Consider the following 20,863-nt stretch of genomic DNA (forward strand, 5'->3'; position numbering starts at 1 on the left):
TATTGAACAATGGGATAACATTTCATCATCACCTTTATTGATGCCTGAAATGTTGACATTGCTGAAATACAGAGATGTAGCCTACTGAGAGGCAGCTGAACGATGTTCAATGGGTTCAACTTGTCCCTTGTCTACCTGGTGGATGTAAACAAAACTATAGAACCTAGAATACGTCACATGAAAAACATTAATACTGTAGCATTGGAATCATTCTAGAACACTGTAGCGTTGGCCTCATTCTAGAACACTGTAGCTGGCCTCATTCTAGAACACTGTACCTGGCCTCATTCTAGAACACTGTAGCGTTGGACTCATGCTAGAACACTGTAGCGCTGGCCTGATTCTAGAACACTGTAGTGTTCTCCTCACTGACATCCAGAGACTAAAGGAGTGAAGGCCTTTTATTTCATTTATTTTAGTAAATCAAACCTACATTTGTGTTACAGTTTGGGGCCCATAATACAATTTGACCTTTATTCTGACCATTGATACACAGTGGAATAACCCCCCAACCCAACACACACACACACACTTCATTGTGCTGTTTCAGTGATCCACAGAGGTCAATGAGCAAAACTCTCCGTCTCTCCTGGCTCTCTGTTCTTCAGATCCCGCAGACGTCAGAAGCTGCCCAACACACTCCGTAAGACATCACAAGCGTCCGCTGACATCCGCTGTGATATCCTCCTCACGCCTCCTTCACGTACGTTCTCACCGCCACCACCCCCCCCATCTTACATTTCTATGGAGAGAAAGAAGGAAGGCATGAGACTTTAAACCATCTCTACACTCTTCTTAATCTTAGTTCTTAATCTCTACACTATTTAGTTCTTTAAACCATCTCTACACCCAGTCATTTAGTTCTTAATCTCTACACTCAGTTATTTAGTTCTTAATCTCTACACTCAGCCATTTAGATCTTAATCTCTACACTATTTAGTTCTTTAAACCATCTCTACACCCAGTCATTTAGTTCTTAATCTCTACACTCAGTCATTTAGTTCTTAATCTCTACACTCAGTTATTTAGTTCTTAATCTCTACACTCAGCCATTTAGATCTTAATCTCTACACTATTTAGTTCTTTAAACCATCTCTACACTCAGTCATTTAGTTCTTAATCTCTACACTCAGTCATTTAGTTCTTAATCTCTACACTCAGCCATTTAGATCTTAATCTCTACACTCAGTCATTTAGTTCTTTATCTCTACACTCAGTCAGAGTGTGGGCCCCAGGGTGAATAGATGGATCCTAATGGGACAGAATAAATAACAAATGTTACATATTTTCTAGCGGAGGGCATTTAGAGGAGTCTGGGAAAAGAGAGGGGGAGAGGAAGAGAGAGAGAGTTATTATTATATAAACTGTTGATATTTGAGTTTAGCCGCCAATCAAATTATACAGCCAGCCATTGAAGTAATGTTTTGATTGGCTGCAAATTATACAGCCAGCCATTGAAGTAATGTTTTGATTGGCTGCAAATTATACAGCTAGCCATTGAAGTAATGTTTTGATTGGCTGCAGTTTTCCATGGTTGCACTGTGTGGTATGTGGTACGGTCTCACCACTGGGACTTTGGCTCCACCTGAATTTACTGCAAATGGATTCATTATGCCGTCATCAATAGCAGAAGCAGGACATTCATCTCAACACACATCACAGACGGCACATAAATACACACAACACACACCACACACACACATAGACACACACAGACGCACACACCACAGACGGTCACATAAATACCCACAACACACACCACACACACCACAGGTGGCATAAATAGAAATAAATACATCCTCAACACACATAAAGCCCATAAAGCCCGTTGCTTAGATACAAAGATGACAGTGTCTCACTCCTTACCGCAATCAGCTTGCCATCCCCCACCTCCCGTTCGATGGTCGTCTCCTTGCCGTCCCACGTCTGCGTCTGGACCAGCGTGCCCTTGTCCAGCGCCATGACGTTCTGCAACGCGTACACACACACTGTAGGAATCACGTTACGTTCTGCAACGCATACACACACACTGTAGGAATCTGCAACGCGTACACACACACTGTAGGAATCTCGTTACGTTCTGCGACGCGTACACACACACTGTAGGAAACCCTCCAGCCTTAATCATCGCTCACTCACTTTGGTCTTTCGGTCATCACCGGTGGTCTCGTCGAACTCTTCGTTCAGTTTGAACTTGACCTCTGTGTTTTTGAAAGTGCTTTGAGTCTTCATGGTGATGGTTCCATCAGTATCCATGGTGATGGTCAAGCTCGGTTTGGCTCTGCTGGCTACCTGCCGCAGGGCAAAGCCGACGCCTGCAAACCACACACACGACACACTCATTAAGACACACACACGACACACTCATTAAGACACACACATGATTCAGTCCTTAAGACACACACATTACTCAATCCTTAAGATTGATCACCAAACTAGTTTAAACGCACACAGATATCCAATGAATGTAACCCCAAAAATGAACCGTTTCATACCCAGTTCCTTGAGGTACTCATCAAAATGAACCGTTTCATACCCAGTTCCTTGAGGTACTCATCAAAATGAACCGTTTCATACCCAGTGCCTTGAGGTACTCATCAAAATGTTCACTCTCCACCATCTTCCAGGTCCCAACAAACTTCTCGGCCATGATAGCTGCAGCGTCTGGTCTGGTCTGGTCTCTGGGGTGGTGCGTCTGAAAGTCCACGTTCAGGTGAAGTCTTGGCGTCTCTCAGACTGGCTGCTTTTCAAGCAGCTCTGTGACCAGGGCTCAACGGTGACAGCCAATCAGAGCCTAGAACATGACATCACGCTGCTCACCATTCTCTGTGGTTAAAATATGTGGAGAAATAGGGAAGAGTTCAACTCCTCTCTAATGAGTCAGCAAGTCAGCATCCTTTTCTCAAGGTCTGCGCTGACCACAGGCAGCAGACTGGGTGAGAGGACAGAGCAGCCTTGTGCCAGAAGGCCGATGGAGAGTTGAAGGAACAGAACAACTCTTTTGGGAAATTAGATCATTTGCTCTCAACTCCAAAGATAGATAAAGAGGATACATACCCTTTTCTTCTCTGCATGTGTGCAATAACCCAGTCTGACACCGTTAGCCTAGCTTAGCATAATTCACTGGAAGTAGACAATTGTTTGATGGGCTTTAACCTTTATGACGATAGGACAGTACAGTGGAGGAGTAAGGGACTAGGGTTGCCACATTTGATGTGAAAATCCAGGACCCCCCCCCCCCAAAAAAAAAACAATAAATAAATAAATAGGCTATATATATACATTTTAAATTATAAAGTTATGCTGCTAATTGTCTGCTGTTGAACTTAGACTATATGGTGCATTGTCACTCATAATATTAACAATACACACACAATAAAAAAATATTAACAATACAATAAAACGGTCGAGCAAACACATTGTTCAAGAGACTATCAAACCACATTACCAAAACGAAGTTCACCCAAGGGTAGGCTACTTACAATTTCAACAGCAACAAAGCCAAGTCGGAGTCCGTTTTGCAGTCTTCTTAGAAACTACAATCTGACTACATTTCCGAGGCACGATTGGATACTTACGCTGAGTTACATCCGGATGTGTTCGGACCGCGACCAGAAAGTTGCATATTCGTTTTTTCCGCGGAGAAGCACTAGGGGGAGACGAAGCACCCACCACACGACCCAAAATGCGTAATGCCTGTGGTGAATACAATGTTGAAACATTTCCTGTAGTTTCTTACCTATATTGGCCCTGATGCACTGTTTGACGCAGACACACGTACTGGCTTTGGACTCCTCTCCCTGCTGCTGTCCCTTCTATATTGCCTACAGAGCAACTAGGACAGGCGCGTGTAACTACTAAGTGGGGTCTGGGTCTGTGGTTGCGTGCCAATTGCTAGGTAATAATGTAAACTCTATTTTTGCTGCCAATCAACAAAAAACATGCCTTTTATGTCTGTGTATGTAGACCTAGGCTACATGGGATTTGATGTACGATAAACACAACCAAGAACAAAACCGTTGAAATGATACGGTACGGTGGTACGGTCTCACCACTGCAAAAGGACTTTGAACAAGCCAGAATCGAACCTGTGAAATGACCGCAGGTTGGAATCAAACCTGAGTGCTGCAGGGTCACTGACCCCCAAAGTTTCTAGTGCGGCAGAGGCGGACAGAGTACACAGCTTCATTACTTGAGTAAAAGTACAGATACCCTTTGCTCAATTTTACTCAAGTACAGTACAAGTAAAAGTACAACAGTCAGATGTCTACTTAAGTAAAAGTACTGAAGTTTTTAAAGTACTTGAGTATCAAGAGTACAAGGGTACATTTTCTAAATATTGCATTACTACTGCCACAGTGCTTACATTTATGTACAGAAACGTCCTACATGGAGTTATGAAAAATGTTAATGTTAATACCTTGGAGAATGTAAAATGAATTGGAAGTAAAATCAAGTCATTTTCATCTTTTTACCATGTTGCCAGGGATGGGCAGTATTTCAAATGAAAATACTATTTTGTAATTGAAACACTTGAAGCGAAAACTATCATTAACTTGTTCAGAAAATTTAAATAGTCTGGAAAGGTGGGGCCACAGGTTGGCACATTCCCGGGATGGACCTGCTGCGTCTTCATCCATTGTTTCGTCCATGGTTTCATCTCTTATCTAAATCTGACCATGGAGTTGACTTTGGCGGAAAGCTGAAGGTGATTGCTGGCTGTCCCAATCAGTGGCGCCTGCACAATCCAATCACGTTTGAGAGGGAAACAACAAATTGAGGGTTTCCGAGATTTTTGCTTTTTCCTTTTTTTTTTAGAAGAAGTAACAGGTACTCACGGCTATGGATAGAAATGTAGTGGAGTAAAGAGTACAATATTTGCCTCTCAAATGTACTTGAGTAAAGTCATGAGTACTCCTCAAAAATGATACTCGAGTAAAGTACAGATCCCTCAAAACTGTACTCAAGTAAATGTACTCCGTTACTGTCCGGCTCTGTAGTGCGGTATGTGGTATAGTGTGGGATGTGGTACGGTCTCACCACTGCAAAAGGACTTTGAACAAGCTGTGTGAGAGAGCTCTGTAAGAGACAACTGTCTGTCAGTATGTCAGCGATGGGTCACATGATCTGTTTTGCGCCGAGTTGGCCCACCTGGATAAAGGTCTGCCTGATCTGAAAGACAAACTAGTGACCCTTTCCTGAACGCATTTGCTTTCAATGGAGGGTTTTTTCTGGTTATCTGCAGATGCAAATGTACAGTTTAAACCTTGGTCATTTGGGGAAAGCATATTATGAAATATTGCTGTCAATATCAATACCAAGATGATGCGATGTTACCCGTTTCTATTGTCTTTGGATGAATGAGGACATGAAGTACCCTTCACTCCTGTTCACATGAAGTACCCTTCACTCCTGTTCATATGAGGGTCCTTCACTCCTGTTCATATGAGGGTCCTTCACTCCTGTTCACATGAAGTACCCTTCACTCCTGTTCATATGAGGGTCCTTCACTCCTGTTCACATGAAGTACCCTTCACTCCTGTTCATATGAGGGTCCTTCACTCCTGTTCATATGAGGGTCCTTCACTCCTGTTCACATGAGGGTCCTGTGGGATGTCTTTCCTGTTCCCGTCCTCACCAAGGTGCCCCGCCCCCACCCCCCCCCCCCCCCCATCTGCTGAACCATGCAAACCTACAAATAAAATACATTTTAAGGGGCGCTGCTGGGGGGCAGATAAGCAGGGGCGCTGCTGGGGGGGGGGGGGGGGGCAGATAAGCAGGGGCGCTGCTGGGGGGGGCAGATAAGCAGGGGCGCTGCTGGGGGGGGCAGATAAGCAGGGGGGCTGTTGGGGGGGGGGGGGGGGGGGGCAGCACTGACGCCTGATAATACTCGGGGGCCCCAGAACTATTGTCTGTCATAGGGCCCAAATTTTCTAGCAGCGCCCCTGCTGATAAGTGTAGTGACTCCTGTATGGACAACACACTCCGTATGATCTCACTCAAGCTTTCATCTCATCACTTGTGTCTTGCAGTGAGACACATGCATGTACAGTATGTATTAATGTATCAATATGTAGTGTCCCACCACTGCTTTTACACAAGTTTGCCACCTAACTATCATAGTTTCTTTACTTCCCGGATTTTTTTACAAGAGGTTTCACAAGCACTAAGTTCTGTTTTTCCTAACAGAAAGATTGGTGGGTGTAGCGTGGTTGCAGTGTTCTAAATCAATAAGACATGTTATTGGACAATATACTACTGCAAATGGAATTTTACTGTGATACCTTATACTGTGATGCTCTATAACCTGATGCACTTTAAAGCACTCACACTACTATATTAAAGCACTCACACTACTCTGTTAAAGCACTCACACTACTCTATTAAAGCACTCACACTACTATATTAAAGCACTCACACTACTATATTGCCTTATGCACTTTAAAGCACTCACACTACTATATTAAAGCACTCACACTACTCTATTAAAGCACTCACACTACTATATTAAAGCACTCACACTACTATATTGCCTGATGCACTTTAAAGCACTCACACTACTATATTGCCTTATGCACTTTAAAGCACTCACACTACTATATTAAAGCACTCACACTACTCTATTAAAGCACTCACACTACTATATTAAAGCACTCACACTACTCTATTAAAGCACTCACACTACTATATTAAAGCACTCACACTACTATATTAAAGCACTCACACTACTATATTAAAGCACTCACACTACTATATTAAAGCACTCACACTACTATATTGCCTTATGCACTTTAAAGCACTCACACTACTCTATTAAAGCACTCACACTACTATATTAAAGCACTCACACTACTCTATTAAAGCACTCACACTACTCTATTAAAGCACTCACACTACTATATTAAAGCACTCACACTACTCTATTAAAGCACTCACACTACTATATTGCCTTATGCACTTTAAAGCACTCACACTACTCTATTAAAGCACTCACACTACTATATTGCCTTATGCACTTTAAAGCACTCACACTACTATATTAAAGCACTCACACTACTATATTAAAGCACTCACACTACTCTATTAAAGCACTCACACTACTATATTAAAGCACTCACACTACTATATTAAAGCACTCACACTACTCTATTAAAGCACTCACACTACTATATTGCCTTATGCACTTTAAAGCACTCACACTACTCTATTAAAGCACTCACACTACTATATTGCCTTATGCACTTTAAAGCACTCACACTACTATATTAAAGCACTCACACTACTCTATTAAAGCACTCACACTACTATATTAAAGCACTCACACTACTATATTAAAGCACTCACACTACTCTATTAAAGCACTCACACTACTATATTGCCTTATGCACTTTAAAGCACTCACACTACTCTATTAAAGCACTCACACTACTATATTGCCTTATGCACTTTAAAGCACTCACACTACTATATTAAAGCACTCACACTACTCTATCACACTACTATATTAAAGCACTCACACTACTCTATTAAAGCACTCACACTACTATATTGCCTTATGCACTTTAAAGCACTCACACTACTCTATTAAAGCACTCACACTACTATATTAAAGCACTCACTACTCTATTAAAACACTCACACTACTATATTGCCTTATGCACTTTAAAGCACTCACACTACTCTATTAAAGCACTCACACTACTCTATTAAAGCACTCACACTACTATATTAAAGCACTCACTACTCTATTAAAACACTCACACTACTATATTAAAGCACTCACACTCACACTACTCTATTAAAGCACTCACACTACTATATTAAAGCACTCACACTACTCTATTAAAGCACTCACACTACTCTATTAAAGCACTCACACTACTATATTAAAGCACTCACACTACTATATTAAAGCACTCACACTACTCTATTGCCTGATGCACTTTAAAGCACTCACACTACTCTATTAAAGCACACACACTACTCTATTAAAGCACTCACACTACTATATTAAAGCACTCACACTAATCTATTGCCTTATGCACTTTAAAGCACTCACACTCACTTCTTTGCTTTTTTCAATGCTGACACAATGATACTATTTTTCCAGAATGCCTCTCCGTGACCTGTACACATCCTAATGCTGGTGCCCTGAGAAAAAAACCTGTTTGAAATAGTGCACCTTGTGTGTGTGTGTGTGTGAAAAGACAAGAGTGAAAGACAGTGTACACAGACAGACTCATGTGGTGGGTTGTTGTTGTTGGTCTTGGGCGAGTGCTAAACGACATAAGTAAGTGGTAGGCTCGTCCGTGCATATTAGCAGAAGACGTGTGTCATTGAAATACATAGGCCAATGTCTATGGTGACTACGGCCCTGGCTAAGATACAATCTGATAAACTTACTTGCAGTAACATATTCAAACTTATGTTTGACTGTGATTTCGTAGATTATGCAATTAAATCAAACATACATTTTCCAGTTTTGTGTCCATTTGTGTGACAAATACCCAAACAAACTTGTTACTTGAATAATAAAATAAAAAATAATTGAATCAGTGTAAGACAATTTCACTTTTATTCTGGATTGATACACTGCAGTAATTGAACCACGCACGCACGCACACGCACATACACACACACACACTCACACACATTCAAATGCCACAAGTGCTGTTTCAGTTATCCAGAGGAAAATATGACTCTGATCTGAGAGTCTTCTGTTGTCTTCACATCCCACAGGCCTCCAGAGACTTAGGCCCTCGCGTACGTCCTCACCGACACCACATCTCCCGCCTTGCATCTCTATGGACAGGCAGACAAAGAAGGTAACAGGAGCATGTTTTAGGGTACAATATTTAAAGATAGCGTAGAGGTAACAGGAGCATGTTTTAGGGTACAATATTTAAAGATGGCGTAGTAATAGCAGTAGAACGTGAAGAAATAACCGTCAAAATCTATATGCTTTGTGTTGCCTAGACAACCACTAAATTGTAAATCTAATATAATGCGCAAGATCCAAAGCAGTACATCAAGACCTGAACACATCATTCATCACATACCCGTTACCATATCTCACGATTGGCATGGGGTACTTTCCATAAGATCATCTCTCAATGCAAATAAAACCAACTATTAGTCTAACTGAAATAAAACCATCCCAATCTCTAGGTATGTTGAAGGGTATGTGATGATGTGGGGTTATTTCAATTCCAAAGGCCAAGGGAACTTTATCAGGATGTATAGTACCCTGGATCCATGAAATAACTAGCCTTTAAAAATAATAATCTGCCTGCTGCTTCTATGGGAATTAACATAGGGGTATGAATACTTATGCACCCTGTATTTTAATGAAGAACATTTATTTATTTAAGATATATTATTCATTCACACAGACATTACATGGGCTGAAGACGTTTAATAGTAGTGACAGCACCTAATTAGCACTTCTCCCGCTGTGTTTGCGTGATACTCCCACTTTTCCCTCACCCTCCCATAAATGCATATGCATGTGAGAATATGTTCCATGGCAGCATGGATGTGAAAAGAAAATGGTTGCTCCATGACACAGTGCATTTAGTAGTGTGTGAATGTCCCACACTGCGAAGCATTAGGCCTGCTGTATAGTTTGATAGTGCAGCTGAAGTTAGACTTGGAAAATAATCTGTCTGTTTTTCTTTACAGCCATTCCATTACTGAAAAGTTGATTCAATTTCTATGTTAAAATGTTCTATTTTAAAAAGGATAGAAAATAAATATTTGTGTGTGCTGTAAAGTGGTTAGAAAAATTGAAATCAGAATCGTCTAAAATCGGCAGGTCAAACTCTAGGAAAAATCGGAATAGGCCCAGAAAATTGCAATCGGTGCATCTCTGATTCCCTTCTCTTCACTGTGTGTGTGTCCAATAACCCAGTCTGACACTGTTAGCCTAGCTTAGCATAATTCACTGTGTGTGTGTGCAATAACCCAGTCTGACACCGTTAGCCTAGCTTAGCATAATTCACTGGAAGCGGATTACACCAGTTTGCCTAGCTTAGCATACTCCACTGGAAGGGGCTTACACCAGTTAGCCTTTTAGCAATAGGCCTAGGCTAGCTATAGGCTAACTGAGGAGTGAGGATAAAAGTGTCAGTTATTACACACACAGAGAAAAGAAGGGAATGTATTATCTTATCCAACTCTAGGGTAAATGGCAAATAAACTAATTTGCCAAAGAAGTTGGTGGTTCCTTTAAAGCTGCAGTTAGCAAATCTGACAGATTGAGGAGACCTAGCCAAAATTTTGAATGTTTACAACTCTCATGCCCCTCCCCCACTACCACCAAGCACCCTCTCATCAAGTTTGTGCTCGTCAGTGCGCACCAGACTGCACTGGTTAACAGTCAGATCTCACACAGCCCTGTTCTGATTGGACCAAAAGAACCGGGAGCTGTGGATTTTTGCAAAACAAATAACAGGCTCTAGGTGGAAGTAGAAGTGCAGGTTTTTTTCTAAAACCAGCTGATTTATGTTGTTCTGTCGGAGCATAGTGTCGGTATCAGTAAATATAATAAAAAAAAAATTGCCAACTGCAGCTTTAAATATAAAATGTGTGGTGTTTCAATCCTTACCACAATGAACTTGTCGCCCACCAACTCTCTCTCAATGGTCGTCTCCTTGTCATCCCAGGTCTGCTTCTGAATCATTACACCATTGTCCAGGGTCACTACGTTCTGCAAATGCACACACATAGAAGGTAACCGATCAACTACCCACAGGTAAAATATCTCTAAATGCCTTTAAACCCTTAATGGTGCTATGTGTATGTGTGTTTTTGGAGTTTTCTCTCTCTTTTTTTAATGAACGTGTTTAGAGAGTAATGTAATTTAAAATTTGCTTTTATTTTCCCTCTAAGTATAGTTTGAATGGTATCTTCATTTGTAACGTGCTGACCCTAATAACTTCACACAATAAAAAATAATTATATATAAATATAAAAAAAATGCTAAGTGTAGTGTAATGGCTCTAGCTGGTCAGTGGTTTTACAAGTTAACTTCAGTGGTATTACTCCAGTGGTATTGCAAGTTAACTCCCGTGGTATTGCAAGAGAGCAGGCCGCTAGCCGGTCTGTGTGCTAACTTCAGAGGAAATCTGGTCAAAACGAAGAATATAAGGCAAAAGCAAATAACAACTATTTCTAGCTTCTTTTTTCCAGCATTTTCAATGCCTGTTTTTGCACATAGCACCATTAAGCCTCACTCACCTTAGTCTTTCTGTCATCACCAGTGATCTGCTCGAACTCTTCGTTCAACTTGAACTTAATCTCTGTGTTTTTGAAAGTGGTTAACGTCTTCATGGTGATGGTTCCATCAGTGTCCAGAGTCACGATCTGGCTTGGCTTGGCTCGGCTCGCAATCTGGCGGAGAGCGAAGCCCACGCCTGCAAACACCAGACATGACACACAATCCTTAAGATTAATCACCGAAACAGTTCACACACAAACAACACACATGACACACTCCTTAAGATTAATCATCGAAACAGTTCACACACAAACAACACACATGACACACACACATTACTCAGTCCTTAAGACACACACACACATGACACACTCATTAAGACACACATTACTCAATCCTTAAGATTGATCACCAAACAAGTTTAAACATACACAGACATCCAATGAATGTAACCCCAAAATGAACCCTTTCATACCCAGTGCCTTGAGGTACTCATCAAAATGAACCCTTTCATACCCAGTTCCTTGAGGTACTCATCAAAATGAACCGTTTCATACCCAGTTCCTTGAGGTACTCATCAAAATTTTCACTCTCCACTATCTTCCAGGTCCCAACAAACTTCTCGGCCATGATAGCTGCAGCGTCTGGTCTGGTCTGGTCTCTGGGGTGGTGTGTCTGAAAGTCCACGTTCAGGTGAAGTCTTGGCGTGTGGTAACTCTTAGACAGCTGTGCAGCCAGACAACCAATCACAGCTTGTGACATCACTCAGCACTGTCTGATATTCCCTGCTGTTCAAACATGAGGATTAGGGCAAGAGGTCAACCCGTCTGTTGGTTCAGCTCAGTTCTCCTGTCATAATGGCTGCGCTGACCGCAACGCAATGCTATAGTGAGCAAGTTAGTTAATTAGTGGATTATCCACAAAGTCGGTTTCACAGTCACTGTTCATGCAACTTTACATATCACGTCTCACAGTAACATATAGGGGCAGCCGTGGACTACTGGTTAGCACTTCGGCCCTGTAACCGGAGGGTTGCTGGTTCGAACCCCGACCAGTAGGCACGGCTGAAGTGCCCTTGAGCAAGGCACCTAACCCCTCACTGCTCCCCGAGCGCCGCTGTTGATGCAGGCAGCTCACTGCGCCGGGATTAGTGTGTGCTTCACCTCACTGTGTGTACACTGTGTGCTGTGTGTGTTTCACTAATTCACGGATTGGGATAAATGCAGAGACCAAATTTCCCTCACGGGATCAAAAGAGTATATATACTTATATATATACTTATACATATCACATGGCACAAAGTGCACAACAGCAACATTGCCACGTTTCATTAATAATCTACAGTTATGGTTCTGGTATTTGGCTTTTGTACAAAGTTATTACAGGCTGTCTTTGGACGTGGGATGTCTTTTTAAGTTGGGTGAAGTCCTGATGCTGTTACAGAACATAAAAATATAATAATAATCTTTATTTACACTATATCACTATAACACTATATATAAAATATAATAATAATCTTTATTTGCATAGCACTTTTCAAAAACTAGGTCACAAAGTCAAAATCAGCAAAATCAAACAGGCAATAAAAGTAATGTATTTTCAAAAGAAAAGCAAAGAATTGAATGGAAATGGCAGTTGAGTGGGTGCATTGTGGGTATTGTAGTTGCAATGCATGTGATGACCTCACTGTTTCAACTCTGAGAGTTTTAGCACAGAGAGGCCTGTTGTCTTGGCACTAGGGCTTACATGAGGTAGGTTTGTATGGTTTGCACATGATGGAAAAACAGGTAGGCTGGGAAGCATAGTCTGCCATGTCTCTATTTGCACAAAGATGTGCTGTTCCTTTATGTAATAAGGTACCTGTCAACGTGCCAGTGATCCGTCATGTGATTTCTTTTGAACAGGCTATTGACCCACCAGGACGACGGGATAAAGGTCTACCTAAAACCTACGCAACAGACAAATAAACCTCTGACCCTATCCTCTGTGTGTTTGCTTTAACTCTGACTTTTTTGCTTTTTGCATGTGCAAATGTAGTGTTTATGCCTTAGCCATGTGGTGTTAGCATTGTATAATGTACTGTTGTTAATGTCAACATGATGCAATGTAATATACATTAGCAGTGTTTGGAATAACACCGTTTAAAAGAACGGTGTTAGGTAACAACGTTATTTTTTCGGTAACGGGGTAATCTAACTAATCACTTTTCCCGTCGTTACAATGCCGTTAACGTTACTGGACGTTAAATACAGGGCGTTACTATGCATTGATTGAATAAACTGTGTAATCCGAACGCACCCTGGCTCACAGCTAGTGAGGGGTGGGGTAATAACGACATAAGCGATTATGATTGGCTAAGGCAGAGTCATGTTTCATGATAGCCAATCAGAGCCAGTGTTTTTACACACTTGCCAGCACACGCGGCACACACACACGCAACAGCTAAAATAGAGATTCGACGAAACAGCAAAGGTCTGGAGCAATCCGATGAAAAGTTGGTATTTTCAAGGTGGAGATATAAGCACTACTAATTCATTGTGGTCAAAGGCAAGAACGTGCATGTAATGTGTACATTATGTCCAGGAGCGAAGACTTTGTCGACATCCGTTGTAAGCAACTCTAATTTAATGAAGCATCTCACACACGCATCTAAGGCTAGTGGCCAAAAACACCGATACCTCCACTACAGATGATAGCTTGCCATCCACTAGCAAAGAAGGACTCGGAGCAAAGTCCTCTAAGCAGCAAAAGCTAGATCTTTCTGCCTCACAACAAAAAACTATGACACAGGCTGAAGTCAACTGTAGGTCTGTCGATGTGCGATATCTTGAATTTCCCCTTGGGGGTCAATAAAGTATCTATCTATCTATCTATCTATCTAATAAATATCGAAAGTTATGTAGCCTACAAACACCTGTCTGTTCTACTCATTTAAACTGCCTGCTCAAAAAAATCCAAATTCTTTGACATATATAGCAAATAGTTACTTTCCCTGGTAACGAGTTACTCTTATCATAGAGTAATTCAGTTACTAACTCAGTTACTTTTTGGAACAAGTAGTGAGTAACTATAACTAATTACTTTTTTAAAGTAACGTTCCCAACACTGTACATTAGCCATGTGGTGTTAGCATATTATAACGTACTGTTATTAATATCAACATGATGCAATGTGATATACCGTTAAACTTCAAATAAAAGTCAAGTCCCAAATAGACGCCCGTCTCTTTTACACGGCTGGTGTGGCTACAGGTTTGGAGTAGAGGCCTGGTCTGTTTTTTTAGTTCCGGGTTGTATTTTCCTAAAACCCGCTAGATCGTCTGTTAAAGCCAGTTTTATGGTGCAGATTGTGCAGTTCTGATTAATAAAGACTGCGGCGGTGAAAGCTGGAGTTCCAAATTGTCTAAACTTTTTTTTGATATGGATAGGCCTATGCTATGTCCTACATTGTTCAAATCATCCCATTTTGTTTCAAATTTGTGCATTAGACAAAATATTTGATCTTGTCATGGCAAGGATAGGCCGACAGTAAGCCTACTTGTTTTTACGCTGGCAACAAAACAAAAGGGTTCACGAGGGTTCTTTTTTCTAAATACATTTCTTTTAATTTTGATGAGTACCTCAAGGCACTGTGTATGAAAGGGTTCATTTTGATGAGTACCTCAAGGCACTGTGTATGAAAGGGTTAATTTTGATGAGTACCTCAAGGCACTGGGTATGAAAATGTTTCTGTTTTAAAATTGAGTACCAACTATTTGAGAACATTCTTGTGGAAAGGGTTAGGTACAGATATAAGATACAGTATGTGTGTGTATTTGTGGCATGTTAACCTGAGATATAAGATTTGTGTGTGTATTTGTGGCATGTTAACCTGAGATATAAGATGTGTGTGTGTATTTGTGGCATGTTAACCTGAGATATAAGATTTGTGTGTGTATTTGTGGCATGTTAACCTGAGATATAAGATGTGTGTGTGTATTTGTGGCATGTTAACCTGAGATATAAGATATGTGTGTATTTGTGGCATGTTAACCTGAGATATAAGATATGTGTGTGTATTTGTGGCAAGTTAACCTGCAGATATAAGATATGTGTGTGTGTATTTGTGGCATGTTAACCTGAGATATAAGATATGTGTGTATTTGTGGCATGTTAACCTGAGATATAAGATATGTGTGTGTTTGTGGCAAGTTAACCTGCAGATATAAGATATGTGTGTGTGTATTTGTGGCATGTTAACCTGAGATATAAGATATGTGTGTATTTGTGGCATGTTAACCTGAGATATAAGATATGTGTGTATTTGTGGCAAGTTAACCTGCAGATATAAGATATGTGTGTGTTTGTGGCAAGTTAACCTGCAGATATAAGATATGTGTGTGTTTGTGGCATGTTAACCTGAGATATAAGATATGTGTGTGTTTGTGGCAAGTTAACCTGAGATATAAGATATGTGTGTATTTGTGGCAAGTTAACCTGCAGATATAAGATATGTGTGTGTTTGTGGCAAGTTAACCTGCAGATATAAGATATGTGTGTATTTGTGGCAAGTTAACCTGCAGATATAAGATATGTGTGTATTTGTGGCAAGTTAACCTGCAGATATAAGATATGTGTGTGTTTGTGGCAAGTTAACCTGCAGATATAAGATATGTGTGTGTTTGTGGCAAGTTAACCTGCAGATATAAGATATGTGTGTGTGTATTTGTGGCAAGTTAACCTGCAGATATAAGATATGTGTGTGTTTGTGGCAAGTTAACCTGCAGATATAAGATGTATGTGTGTGTTTGTGGCAAGTTAACCTGCAGATATAAGATATGTGTGTGTTTGTGGCAAGTTAACCTGCAGATATAAGATATGTGTGTGTGTATTTGTGGCAAGTTAACCTGCAGATATAAGATATGTGTGTGTTTGTGGCAAGTTAACCTGCAGATATAAGATGTATGTGTGTGTTTGTGGCAAGTTAACCTGCAGATATAAGATGTGTGTGTGTATTTGTGGCAAGTTAACCTGCAGATATAAGATGTGTGTGTGTATTTGTGGCAAGTTAACCTGCAGATATAAGATGTGTGTGTGTATTTGTGGCAAGTTAACCTGCAGATATAAGATATGTGTGTGTTTGTGGCAAGTTAACCTGCAGATATAAGATATGTGTGTGTTTGTGGCAAGTTAACCTGCAGATATAAGATATGTGTGTATTTGTGGCAAGTTAACCTGCAGATATAATATGTGTGTATTTGTGGCAAGTTAACCTGCAGATATAAGATATGTGTGTGTTTGTGGCAAGTTAACCTGCAGATATAAGATATGTGTGTGTTTGTGGCAAGTTAACCTGCAGATATAAGATATGTATGTGTGTATTTGTGGCAAGTTAACCTGCAGATATAAGATATGTGTGTATTTGTGGCAAGTTAACCTGCAGATATAATATGTGTGTATTTGTGGCAAGTTAACCTGCAGATATAAGATATGTGTGTGTTTGTGGCAAGTTAACCTGCAGATATAAGATATGTGTGTGTTTGTGGCAAGTTAACCTGCAGATATAAGATATGTATGTGTGTATTTGTGGCAAGTTAACCTGCAGATATAAGATATGTGTGTATTTGTGGCAAGTTAACCTGCAGATATAATATGTGTGTATTTGTGGCAAGTTAACCTGCAGATATAAGATATGTGTGTGTTTGTGGCAAGTTAACCTGCAGATATAAGATATGTGTGTGTTTGTGGCAAGTTAACCTGCAGATATAAGATGTGTGTGTATTTGTGGCAAGTTAACCTGAGATATAAGATATGTGTGTGTTTGTGGCAAGTTAACCTGCAGATATAAGATATGTGTGTATTTGTGGCAAGTTAACCTGCAGATATAAGATGTGTGTGTGTGTGTTTGTGGCAAGTTAACCTGCAGATATAAGATATGTGTGTGTGTGGCAAGTTAACCTGCAGATATAAGATATGTGTGTATTTGTGGCATGTTAACCTGCAGATATAAGATATGTGTGTATTTGTGGCAAGTTAACCTGCAGATATAAGATATGTGTGTATTTGTGGCAAGTTAACCTGAGATATAAGATGTATGTGTGTGTTTGTGGCAAGTTAACCTGAGATATAAGATGTATGTGTGTATTTGTGGCAAGTTAACCTGCAGATATAAGATATGTGTGTGTTTGTGGCAAGTTAACCTGCAGATATAAGATATGTGTGTATTTGTGGCAAGTTAACCTGCAGATATAAGATATGTGTGTATTTGTGGCAAGTTAACCTGAGATATAAGATGTATGTGTGTGTTTGTGGCAAGTTAACCTGAGATATAAGATGTATGTGTGTATTTGTGGCAAGTTAACCTGCAGATATAAGATATGTGTGTGTTTGTGGCAAGTTAACCTGCAGATATAAGATATGTGTGTATTTGTGGCAAGTTAACCTGCAGATATAAGATGTGTGTGTGTGTTTGTGGCAAGTTAACCTGCAGATATAAGATATGTGTGTGTGTGGCAAGTTAACCTGCAGATATAAGATATGTGTGTATTTGTGGCATGTTAACCTGCAGATATAAGATATGTGTGTGTGTATTTGTGGCAAGTTAACCTGCAGATATAAGATATGTGTGTATTTGTGGCAAGTTAACCTGCAGATATAAGATATGTGTGTGTGTATTTGTGGCAAGTTAACCTGCAGATATAAGATATGTGTGTGTTTGTGGCAAGTTAACCTGAGATATAAGATATGTGTGTGTTTGTGGCAAGTTAACCTGAGATATAAGATATGTGTGTGTTTGTGGCAAGTTAACCTGAGATATAAGATATGTGTGTGTTTGTGGCAAGTTAACCTGAGATATAAGATATGTGTGTGTTTGTGGCAAGTTAACCTGCAGATATAAGATGTGTGTGTGTTTGTGGCAAGTTAACCTGAGATATAAGATATGTGTGTGTTTGTGGCAAGTTAACCTGAGATATAAGATATGTGTGTGTGTGTTTGTGGCAAGTTAACCTGCAGATATAAGATATGTGTGTGTTTGTGGCAAGTTAACCTGAGATATAAGATATGTGTGTGTTTGTGGCAAGTTAACCTGAGATATAAGATATGTGTGTGTTTGTGGCAAGTTAACCTGAGATATAAGATATGTGTGTGTTTGTGGCAAGTTAACCTGAGATATAAGATATGTGTGTGTTTGTGGCAAGTTAACCTGCAGATATAAGATATGTGTGTGTTTGTGGCAAGTTAACCTGCAGATATAAGATATGTGTGTATTTGTGGCAAGTTAACCTGCAGATATAAGATGTGTGTGTATTTGTGGCAAGTTAACCTGCAGATATAAGATATGTGTGTATTTGTGGCAAGTTAACCTGCAGATATAAGATGTGTGTGTGTTTGTGGCAAGTTAACCTGAGATATAAGATATGTGTGTGTTTGTGGCAAGTTAACCTGAGATATAAGATATGTGTGTGTTTGTGGCAAGTTAACCTGAGATATAAGATATGTGTGTGTTTGTGGCAAGTTAACCTGAGATATAAGATATGTGTGTGTGTGTTTGTGGCAAGTTAACCTGCAGATATAAGATATGTGTGTATTTGTGGCAAGTTAACCTGCAGATATAAGATATGTGTGTGTTTGTGGCATGTTAACCTGCAGATATAAGATATGTGTGTATTTGTGGCAAGTTAACCTGCAGATATAAGATGTGTGTGTATTTGTGGCAAGTTAACCTGCAGATATAAGATATGTGTGTATTTGTGGCAAGTTAACCTGCAGATATAAGATATGTGTGTATTTGTGGCATGTTAACCTGCAGATATAAGATATGTATGTGTGTATTTGTGGCAAGTTAACCTGCAGATATAAGATATGTGTGTGTGTATTTGTGGCAAGTTAACCTGCAGATATAAGATATGTGTGTATTTGTGGCAAGTTAACCTGCAGATATAAGATATGTGTGTGTGTATTTGTGGCAAGTTAACCTGCAGATATAAGATATGTGTGTATTTGTGGCAAGTTAACCTGCAGATATAAGATATGTGTGTGTGTATTTGTGGCAAGTTAACCTGCAGATATAAGATATGTGTGTATTTGTGGCAAGTTAACCTGCAGATATAAGATATGTGTGTGTGTTTGTGGCAAGTTAACCTGCAGATATAAGATATGTGTGTGTTTGTGGCATGTTAACCTGCAGATATAAGATATGTGTGTGTGTGTTTGTGGCAAGTTAACCTGCAGATATAAGATATGTGTGTATTTGTGGCAAGTTAACCTGCAGATATAAGATATGTGTGTGTGTTTGTGGCAAGTTAACCTGCAGATATAAGATATGTGTGTGTTTGTGGCATGTTAACCTGCAGATATAAGATATGTGTGTGTGTGTTTGTGGCAAGTTAACCTGCAGATATAAGATATGTGTGTGTGTGTTTGTGGCAAGTTAACCTGCAGATATAAGATATGTGTGTGTGTGTTTGTGGCAAGTTAACCTGCAGATATAAGATATGTGTGTGTGTGTTTGTGGCATGTTAACCTGCAGATATAAGATATGTGTGTGTGTGTTTGTGGCAAGTTAACCTGCAGATATAAGATATGTGTGTGTTTGTGGCATGTTAACCTGCAGATATAAGATATGTGTGTGTATTTGTGGCAAGTTAACCTGCAGATATAAGATATGTGTGTATTTGTGGCAAGTTAACCTGCAGATATAAGATGTGTGTGTATTTGTGGCAAGTTAACCTGCAGATATAAGATGTGTGTGTATTTGTGGCAAGTTAACCTGCAGATATAAGATGTGTGTGTGTTTGTGGCAAGTTAACCTGCAGATATAAGATGTGTGTGTGTGTGTATTTAACCTGCAGATATAAGATATGTGTGTGTTTGTGGCAAGTTAACCTGCAGATATAAGATATGTGTGTGTTTGTGGCAAGTTAACCTGCAGATATAAGATATGTGTGTGTGTATTTGTGGCAAGTTAACCTGCAGATATAAGATGTGTGTGTATTTGTGGCAAGTTAACCTGCAGATATAAGATATGTGTGTGTTTGTGGCAAGTTAACCTGCAGATATAAGATATGTGTGTGTTTGTGGCAAGTTAACCTGCAGATATAAGATATGTGTGTGTTTGTGGCAAGTTAACCTGCAGATATAAGATGTGTGTGTATTTGTGGCAAGTTAACCTGCAGATATAAGATATGTGTGTGTTTGTGGCAAGTTAACCTGCAGATATAAGATGTGTGTGTGTGTGTGGCAAGTTAACCTGCAGATATAAGATATGTGTGTGTTTGTGGCAAGTTAACCTGCAGATATAAGATATGTGTGTGTTTGTGTGTGTATTTGAGATATAAGATATGTGTGTGTTTGTGTGTGTATTTGAGATATAAGATATGTGTGTGTTTGTGTGTGTATTTGAGATATAAGATATGTGTGTGTTTGTGTGTGTATTTGAGATATAAGATATGTGTGTGTTTGTGTGTGTATTTGAGATATAAGATATGTGTGTGTTTGTGTGTGTATTTGAGATATAATATATGTGTGTGTTTGTGTGTGTATTTGAGATATAAGATATGTGTGTGTTTGTGTGTGTATTTGAGATATAAGATATGTGTGTGTTTGTGTGTGTATTTGAGATATAAGATATGTGTGTGTGTGTGTGTATTTGAGATATAAGATATGT

The 20,863-nt window shown here is 39.8% G+C and overlaps 2 protein-coding genes across 3 annotated transcripts; both read right to left on the bottom strand.

Annotated features, from left to right (window-relative positions):
- Window positions 1-387: 387 nt before the first annotated feature.
- LOC121695143 (fatty acid-binding protein, adipocyte-like) lies at window positions 388-2,798 on the bottom strand. 2 transcript variants are annotated; one of them, XM_042075676.1, is made up of 4 exons: window positions 2,578-2,789; window positions 2,140-2,315; window positions 1,867-1,968; window positions 388-742 (listed from the first exon to the last, which is right to left on the bottom strand). In XM_042075676.1, the coding sequence occupies exons 1-4, from the start codon at window positions 2,648-2,650 to the stop codon at window positions 689-691; spliced, it is 405 nt and encodes a 134-aa protein (XP_041931610.1). In that variant the 5' UTR covers window positions 2,651-2,789; the 3' UTR covers window positions 388-688. The 2 variants fall into 2 exon arrangements, with proteins under 2 accessions (XP_041931610.1, XP_041931612.1); XM_042075678.1 differs by lacking the exon at window positions 388-742 and having other exon boundaries at window positions 1,871-2,009; window positions 2,578-2,798.
- A 5,760-nt stretch (window positions 2,799-8,558) lies between these two features.
- On the bottom strand, window positions 8,559-11,995 carry LOC121695139 (fatty acid-binding protein, adipocyte-like). The gene is made up of 4 exons (XM_042075671.1): window positions 11,776-11,995; window positions 11,239-11,414; window positions 10,607-10,708; window positions 8,559-8,802 (listed from the first exon to the last, which is right to left on the bottom strand). The coding sequence occupies exons 1-4, from the start codon at window positions 11,978-11,980 to the stop codon at window positions 8,752-8,754; spliced, it is 534 nt and encodes a 177-aa protein (XP_041931605.1). The 5' UTR covers window positions 11,981-11,995; the 3' UTR covers window positions 8,559-8,751.
- Between the last annotated feature and the right edge of the window lie 8,868 nt (window positions 11,996-20,863).

This window comes from Alosa sapidissima, chromosome 21 (genome assembly GCF_018492685.1).
Source record: "Alosa sapidissima isolate fAloSap1 chromosome 21, fAloSap1.pri, whole genome shotgun sequence".
In the NCBI taxonomy this organism is placed as follows: domain Eukaryota; kingdom Metazoa; phylum Chordata; class Actinopteri; order Clupeiformes; family Clupeidae; genus Alosa; species Alosa sapidissima.

What these genes read in the sequence shown, in the direction of transcription:
- LOC121695139 (XM_042075671.1), bottom strand. Translation starts at nt 11,980, where the DNA reads ATGTCACAAGCTGTGATTGGTTGTCTGGCTGCACAGCTGTCTAAGAGT. An exon ending in TGAGTACCTCAAGGAACTGG is followed by an intron (nt 11,415 to 11,775) that starts GTATGAAACGGT and finishes TGGTGTTTGCAG; the next exon opens with GCGTGGGCTTCGCTCTCCGC. An exon ending in TGGGCGACAAGTTCATTGTG is followed by an intron (nt 8,803 to 10,606) that starts GTAAGGATTGAA and finishes GCCTGTCCATAG; the next exon opens with AGATGCAAGGCGGGAGATGT.
- LOC121695143 (XM_042075676.1), bottom strand. Translation starts at nt 2,650, where the DNA reads ATGGCCGAGAAGTTTGTTGGGACCTGGAAGATGGTGGAGAGTGAACAT. An exon ending in TGAGTACCTCAAGGCACTGG is followed by an intron (nt 2,316 to 2,577) that starts GTATGAAACGGT and finishes TGTGGTTTGCAG; the next exon opens with GCGTCGGCTTTGCCCTGCGG. An exon ending in GGGATGGCAAGCTGATTGCG is followed by an intron (nt 743 to 1,866) that starts GTAAGGAGTGAG and finishes TTCTCTCCATAG; the next exon opens with AAATGTAAGATGGGGGGGGT.